Source organism: Thunnus albacares, chromosome 20, assembly GCF_914725855.1.
Source record: "Thunnus albacares chromosome 20, fThuAlb1.1, whole genome shotgun sequence".
In the NCBI taxonomy this organism is placed as follows: domain Eukaryota; kingdom Metazoa; phylum Chordata; class Actinopteri; order Scombriformes; family Scombridae; genus Thunnus; species Thunnus albacares.
In genome coordinates, this window is record NC_058125.1 from 26,293,917 (window position 1) to 26,302,629 (window position 8,713).

Here is an 8,713-nt window from a genome sequence, read left to right on the forward strand (position 1 = left end):
AAAACTTTAAAATTCAAAATATACCATATGTCATTGTAATAAACAACTTTTATTAATACTCTAAAGATACTTGAGCAATATGCTCTTGTGTCACATCGCTGCAGAAAAGTGGAACTGGTTCATGTACAAATGCAAATGTTCTAAGACTTTACTGGTCCAGTTTGCCATTAAATGTTTTGGTAAAATATTTTCATTATTATTTATTAAAATGCTCTTCAGATACTTTAGCATTATGCTCTTGTGTCACACCGCTGACACATATTTCCCACAGAATGTCTTTTTATCTGAACTGTGGAAACTGTTGCATGTATGAATGTAAATGTTCTCTCTGTTTTTCTCTATGACGCAGATTACATTCTATAGAAATAAGGAAGAGGGCTGAAAAGGGGAAGAGGCAAATTCCTAAAGTCATACAACTGTTTTCTTCATTCTTATTTAGTCTTATATGTCTTTCCAAAATTTTCCACTAAATTGATTTGTCTATTTTGGATGGACTAAAGTTAATAACACAATTTTAAGATTTAATTTGTCAAAATAAGTGAGTATAAGGAAAACTTCACCATGACCATTTCAAACTTCACGACTTCAATCCCTGGTGGTGGAAGCAGCAATGGCAGTGGATGCCCACCAGTTGATGATTCACCGGAGGCTGTGATCCTGTTATCAGTCATCGTTGCACTGGGACTGCCAGGAAACATAGTTGCTCTGTGGATCTTTTGCTTTAAACTGAAGACCTGGAACCCCAACAACCTGTTCCTCTTCAACCTGGTTATCGCCGACTTCTTGGTTCTCATGAGTCTTCCTCTCAGGATCGATGACTTTGTCAGGGGCCACTGGGTGTTTGGTGATGACTTGTGCAGGTTCAACATCTTCCTGGTATTTTCCAGCCGCTCAGCCAGCATCGTACTCATGACCGTGGTGGCAATTTATCGCTACTTTAAGGTGAAAAAAGGAGAATACATGTTATATTATTGTCCACACTCACACAGGTCATCTGTTTTACAGCATAATACCAAAACCCTCATCAATGTCAATTGATTAGCTTTCCAGTAGTTTTGAGGCCTTTTTAAAAAAGATAAACATGAAAAACTGAATGCATCAGCAGGTGATGAGTTTATCTGGTGTGATCACATGATAAGTCAAGTATATTTTTATTAATAAAGCCCAAAATCATAAATCACACATTTGCTTCACAATCTGCACATCATCTGTCCTCACTGTGAACTCAAATTTTGAGGCGGCAAAGTCAATGGAAAAACAATACTAAAGGTTTTTTTCACCCAGTGTGCTGCAACTGATGCAAAGACATGCCTCAAGTTGATGTTGTTTCAAGTTGTGGCAGAACTTGCCTGAGAATCATCACATTTTAATGTTTTCTTCAGTATCAAAGTAATCCAGTGATAGTTGTCTGTACATCCATGGCTACATTGCAAACAAGAACTGCTAATAGCTGTTGTAAAGGAGACTAGAGTGAAAGCAACATCAGCGGGCTGAGGTGAACCAAACACAGTAAAGAAAGAATCAACATCTGATTGACTTTATTTTAATTCTTTAAAATACGCCTGGATCACCCAGCGACTGATTCTCAGGATCGGCTCTAATTGCTAATTTAGACTGTGATTGTGACTCCATAAAATCACACTGGCCTCCAGGAAATGACAATATGACATCAGCTCTTTGACTCATTTTTTCTGTAATTGAGGCAAATTATCATCTCTGTCCTCTTGTTCCAGGTGGTCCATCCTCACCACCGGTTCAGCCATATGACCAAGAGACAGGCTGCATACATGTTATTGTTTGTCTGGCTGTTGGCCATCAGTCTTTCGGTTCCCATGCTGGCTTACAACCACATCAAAAGCAGTGCCAACAGCACCCGGTGCATATTCTTCACTACTTCTTCATTCACCAATCTGGTCACCATGCGCCGCATCCTGACAGTGCCGTCGTTCATCATCCCGATGGCCATGCTGCTGTTCTGCTCCATCCGGATTTCCAGCTTCCTGAGGCAGCGGCAGATGGGAAAACCTGAAAAGGTGCGCAAGGCGATGAGGGTGTGCAACGCCATCGTCGCCATGTTCATAGTATGCTTCTTACCGACCACGGTGATGACCATCGGGTTGTGGGTCATCCGCTCGTATCACCCGCCGGACTGTGACACCCTCAACACTTTCATCCGGCTCTCCATTGTGTCTGGGGGGCTGAACTTACTGAACTCGGCCCTGGACCCCATCTTGTACATCTTCTCCAGCTCCATGTTCAAGAAGGCGCTTTGCTGCTCGCTTCCCCGTTTCCTGCTCTGCAGTCAGGATGCAGGAGACGCTGAGATGACTACATCCTCAACTGAAAGTCAGTCGACCACCCAGCAGGAACCGAAATCCATGAGGGCTGACAGAGGGAATGAAGCCATGTAATAAGCTTTTCTTCTATGACTATGACTGGATCATGCAGCACTTAATGTCTTTGATTTTTGTAGTATTTTGCACTGACTTGTCTGCTTGTTTTGTGTGTTTTATTAGCTGTTTTTATGCTGTTGAAGCTTTGTTGTACATAACACATTAGATTTTCAGTTATCATCATTTATTAAATCCAAACTCAGTTATGCTTGTAAATATCCTTCAAACGTCTGTGGTTGAACAAATTACAGATGGGTGTTTTAACTATATCTATTTATTGAACCTTTAAAACTTTGAATTGCCTTCAAAAAGTTTAGACATTTAGAAAAAATACACATTATGTGGCAGTGTCACAGTTCCACAGCTGCAATGAAGGAGGGTGAAATAATATATCCAGGAGTTGCTGCAGTGCTCACCAACAACCACCAGGTGGCACATGTGAGCAGTCCAGATGCGGTCTGTCAGTCTCTCTGTAGGGTAGTCAATACAAGCTCAGCAAGCAGACGCAACAGGGGAACATAGAAATGCCATGAAAGTATTTGGGAATTAAACATAATACTTACATATATTTTCTGCAAGGCCTGTACAGTATACTTACATGTTACACAGTTTTAATTTCAGAATGGACATTTGTGTAATTATATCAAAACCAACCATCCATCCACACAGTTTAGACCTCAATATATGAAACATGGAAATTTGTTTCCCCCGATATTTGTAATTGACTGGACATCAGATTCTCCGAGAAGATGAAAGAAAGCTGATTTATTCTCCTCAGTATTCAGAGTTAAACTGACTCCAAAACACGTTGGATGTGTATTATTCACCGAAAACCTGCTTTGTCTCGTTTGTGTTCATGTTCAGCAACAGTGAAAAACAGCTGTGAGCGCGGTGCCAAAACTTTGGGTCCATCCTGTAGGTCCTGTGGGCTGCCACCGCTTCAGCGTTTTGAGCATATCCCCTCATATTTTTGCTCCTTAAAACTGGTATTTTAATGTAACAGCATAACTTAATGTGGAGTGTCGGAGGGAGGGGAAGAAATATGGTGCTGCACATAACAAGACGCATACAGGCCATGGATGTATTTTAAGATCAATAAAATTATTTTTAAAGTGAGTGGAGCAGTTACTGCAGCTGTCACTAGTGTTTATAACCACAAGTGTGTCTTTAAATTGAGAGTGATGTCTTTGATTTTTGTAGTATTTTGCACCGAATTGTCTGCTTGTATTGTATTTTTTAGGTTTTTTTTATACTGTTGAAGCTTTGTTTTACATCTGTGAACTTTGTAAGCACATTAGATTTTCAATTATCATAATTTCTTAAATCCAAACTCAGTTATGTATGTAAATATACTTCAAACTTCTGTGGTTGAAGAGATTACAGATGTGTGTTTTAATTATACGTATTTATCGAACCTTTAAAAGTTTGATTGCCCTCAAAAAAGTTTGGAAATTTAGAAAAATACACATAGATCTGCTGTGCATCATCTTAGACAAATTGATGTAAATTAATTTGTAAATATATCTATATAGATATCTATATATTGAGTCATGGATGTACAGAGAACTATCACTGGATTACTTTGATAAAGAAAACTTAAAAATGTTCTGATTCTCTGTCAAGTTCTGCAGCCTCTTTTTTCTCTGATTTTTATATGGATTTTTTGAGGTTTAAGCAACGGATATCAGGGATAATGATATCCTCAGGAAGTGTAGGTCACACCAAAAATATCAGTATGTGTTTCATGTCTGTGTGGTATGATCTGAGTTATGACTGTAAGAAGGAGGATGATTTTTGACCCAAATTCATCTCAGTGTCTTTGCCTCACCTTCAACTCTCCAGCGCCCCCCTGGGGAGGCTGTTGGTAGTTACAGTGTTGGGAAAGGTGGGGGGGCTGACTTTTTGTTAAACTTCCTGGAGTAAATTTCTTTTAGTAAAATGCACAGATCGCTATCTTCAAAATCTCTTCTGTTAAAAGATAAACTTCACAGGCTTAAGAGCTATTTGTTGTTTTAGTAGTTAATCAGTACCTAATAACTAACCCTGGCACTGTGTCACAATTTGGTGACGTCTTCAAATGTCTTCTCAAAAGGCATTTGAGTACATATTCGCTAGGTTACCATCCAAATGTACTGCAAAATTTCCAGAATATCGGCAAAAGAAAACTTAAAGATTCAGTGTGTAGAATTTAGTGGCAACTAATCATTGTGTTTTTGTTACCTTAGAATGAGCCCTTTATATCTACAAAGGGAGTGGGTCCTCTTCCACGTAACCCACCATGTTGCACCACCATGTTTTTACAGTAGCCCAAAACGGACAAACCAAAGGCTGTATTCAGACCAAATCAGGCATTGCAGCCCACCACCTCAGGGTTGAGCAGAAATGTGTGGGAGTGTGGGCCTGTTTGTGCTCTAGAACGTAACCGCTGTGAATCAATTAGAAAATAACGTTTTATTGATCTGATTCACCGACTTTCTATCTACCACAGCCCCTCTCTTCATTCACTCTCTAGCTCACTTTACTTTAACTGCTCTCTCTCTTTCTTGCTGGTGTTCTCAGCTCTCTCTCTTTCTCTATCTTTTTGTCTCTTGTCTTTTTTAAAATGAGTTTTTCAGCTCTGATCAGTCTTATAGCCGGCTATGATTGGCCGCCACAGCGTGACGTCGGGTTGAAGAGGACACAACGAGATGCTGTCATTAAAAGGTCGGCAGTTGAAGCTCAAACGATGGAAAACCATGTGGAAAACATGATGGAAATATGACATTTCTATTTGTTTCATGTATTCATTTAAGGAATGTTTCAGTCTCGTCATCGCTCCACACAGATCTGATGTTTTCAGCTCTTGAGTGACGTTTAAGTCACATGCTTCATGTACTTCATCATTTATTTACTAAGTCTGTTTGTATTGCACTTTGTCACATGTTGCTTTTATCAATACAGCAACTTTTCCAGCTCTGCCAAGTGTAAAAACTCTTTTACAATATTTTGAGGTTTCTTCGAATTTTCAGCGTTTCCACTCAGGTTTCATTATGCGTAAATTGAAAAAGCAAACACATCTAATGTCCATCTTGTCCCCATGATGGAGTGTACATAACAATTATGCCCCCTGACCGCACACACATAATCAATATAAAAACAGTCCATGGACCAAAAAAAGTTGGGAACCCCTGGTTTATACAATCACATTCTGGGGACTCTCCTTTCTTATGGGGACAAGACTCAAGTCCCCATAATGTAAATCATTCAATTTTAGGGTGCAGACTGGGTTTAAGGGTAAGGTAAGGTTATGGTAAGTCTCCAGGAAATGAATGTAAGCCAATGTAATGTCCTCTAAGTAATGGAAACTGTATGTGACTGTGTGTGTTGGAGTGTGTGACCCGCCCCTCTCCTGTTGTTTCTCACACACGTGCTTCAAGCTTTCCGCAACATTTATAATGGTGGAACCTCAAACCACGCTGCTCATTTCAGAAGGTGATGTTGATGCTGACAGTGAAGCCACAGAGAAGAACTGTCAACACAAGATGTTCACCACCTCCGTCCTGGTGGACATTCTGCTCTGTATCTACATGGTGAGAGATCTTAATTTGTTCTGGTGCTCTGTTGTTTCACCTGTTGCTTCCTTTTTCCTTGTTTTTTTTTTTTTTTGTGTGACCAAATTTTTATTGGATGTTTTTGTTCTGGTGTGATGGACAGACAGAAAGTTGTAACATAATAATATATTTACAGTACCAGTCAAACGTTTGGACACACTTGAGGTGTGTTGTGTTGGTCAGCCAAACTCATTTGTTAGTGCTGGTGTTTGCTGCTCCACTACAGTCAGTCTCTGGGTGATAGTGTACCAAGAGTTCACAAAAAAGTGTGGTTGAACTACATGCTCTTCTTCAAACTCAGTCTCAATCTGAGGTCAGATGTAATGATTCACACAGTTGCAACTTGTATGGTGCAACCACACTCCCTGTGCAATGTCACAATGGTGTTAAACAGTAAACTTAACAAAGTTTAGAGAGGACTGCTGCCAGAATACATTATGCACAGCTGTCATAACCTCTTAGCCAGAGAGCACACTGTTGGTACATTGATAATTTAATTTGTTTAACACATTGTTTAGCATGTTAACATACAGGGTCCTTTGCACATACAGTGTACCTTAATGCACAATCAGACTGTTTCACAGTGACAGACCACAAATTATATTTACATTTATATCTAATTCTGTATTTTTATCTTGTAAAAGTCGTATGCATTGTGCTTATAGTTGAAATTCTCATAGTTTTATATAATTAATTCTTCTTCTTTAATTCATGTGTGGTTGTACAGTGCATTGACATGCAGTATGTTGTTTCATTTTTGCCAACAGGAAGAAGAACTGTCCGCAGATGTCATGGCTGCTCGGGGTCGACCTTTCACCTTAGGAGCGTTGTACGAGAGATAAACTGATCCCAGGTAAATCTTTATTTATTGTTTTGGTTTATTTATTTTGATTTATTTACATACGAAACCAAAAGCACAATTACATAAAATAAAGCCCCATGTAAAGCTAGACACTGAACAAACAACAAAAACGTAAAGACAAACACTCCCAACCTGATGCTTAGAATTAAACAATAATCCTGTTTTTGTTCTCTCTTAAATAAATAAAAAATATAAACATACACACACGTGTGCACTTACTATATGCATGTTTTCCCTCTTTAACATTGTGCCTTTGTGAACGTACTTTTCATTTTTTCTATACTATTTATCATATTTATCACTTTTGTGATATGTTTAACATTTTTATCTGTTTTTGAAAGGATTACTGTTATCATTTCAGTCTCCTACATTTCTACCAGTCTTTGTTGAAAGATCCATATGATCTCTGTATGTGACATCATGTTTTTCCTTCTTGAACACATGGTCTGTGTCTTTAGGTTTCACATTGTGGGATAAAGCAACTCTACAAACACCATTGAGAGCTCTCAGCCCAGCAGTGGATCTGAAATTTCTGCTTCTGATTCTGTTGAATCCAAGTCTTCTCTGCTGGATGTTGATGTTTCCCTGGAGGCCAGTTTTCTGAGTGGGCTGATTAAAGTTGGAGGATCTGCCAAGTACCTGAATAATAATAAGAAATCCAAGAATCAGAGCAGAGTTACATTTCAGTACAAAGCTACCACCAACTTCAAACAGTTGTCCATGACTCAACTTGCAAACCTGAATGAACAACAGAAAGATATTATTGAGAGGAGCTCGGCAACACATGTGGTCACTGGCATCCTTTATGGAGCAAATGCTTTCTTTGTGTTTGACAGTAAGAAGTTAGAAGCAAGCAGCGTTCAGGACATGCAATGCAGCATGGAAGCTGTGATAAAAAAGATTCCTTCATTTAATTTTGAGGGCAAAGTTGACACAAGGAAGAAAAGGCCCTGACTGAGAAATTCTCCTGCAAATTCTACGGGGGCATCATCCTCGAAAGCAACCCTGCAACGTTTGAAGGTGCAGTGAAGACATACGTGCTACTTCCAAAGCTACTGGCGGAAAATGTAGAGAATGGTGTCCCTCTGCAGGTGTGGATGATGCAGTTGAAGAATTTGGATCCCACAGCTGCTGAGGTGAAGACTGGGGTCAATGTTGGACTTGTGAGAAAGGCTCAGAATGTTCTGGAAGACCTGCATCCTCTGGAAAAAGGATGCAACGATTTCCTGGAGGAAAAGGTGGTAAATGATTTTCCGAAGATTCGAGAAAAGTGGCACAGTTTCCAGACACTCTGTGTCTATTTCAGATCCATACTCCAAGAGACCATGGAAAAGAAACTTCCCTTGATCCGGGCAGGTGAAGAAGATGAGAGCGAACTGCAGAAAATCATTGAAGACAGAGATAAATCGCCATTCAGTCATGAAAAACTAACCAAGTGGATGGATGATAACGAGAAAGAAATCAACATCATCAGGTCCTGTGTGGAGATGATGGAGGGAATAAAGATCATCCCAAATCAGTCAGAGTTGGATGAAGTGGTTTTTGCTCCAGGTATTGAGGATGTTCTGTGCTCTGAAACTACTGACCACTACCTTCAGGCAATGGCCGACTACTTGGATTCCTTTAAATCACAAGTTGCTAAGGGTATCACTCCACCAACACAGGAGCAGTGATACTACTCAGATGAGGTGATAACCAAAATGAGAGAAGAAGCCAAAACAGTCCATGATGTTGCCAAAGTTCTGAAGAACAATAGCAGATTCTGTTTCCTCATAGCAGACATTATAAATCAGAAAATGACTTGTAATCATGGTCACGTCTTGCTCTCTCCATCAGACACCTGTGATCTCACACTGGATCCAGACACA

At 39.6% G+C, this 8,713-nt stretch overlaps 1 protein-coding gene and 1 pseudogene across 1 annotated transcript; both read left to right on the plus strand.

The window, feature by feature from the left end:
- Positions 1-4,009, plus strand: LOC122970882 (hydroxycarboxylic acid receptor 2-like). Its single transcript, XM_044337231.1, has 2 exons — positions 1-942; positions 1,734-4,009. The coding sequence occupies exons 1-2, from the start codon at positions 562-564 to the stop codon at positions 2,409-2,411; spliced, it is 1,059 nt and encodes a 352-aa protein (XP_044193166.1). The 5' UTR covers positions 1-561; the 3' UTR covers positions 2,412-4,009.
- A 2,396-nt stretch (positions 4,010-6,405) lies between these two features.
- LOC122970877 lies at positions 6,406-8,708 on the plus strand (annotated as a pseudogene).
- The last annotated feature ends 5 nt before the right edge of the window (positions 8,709-8,713 follow it).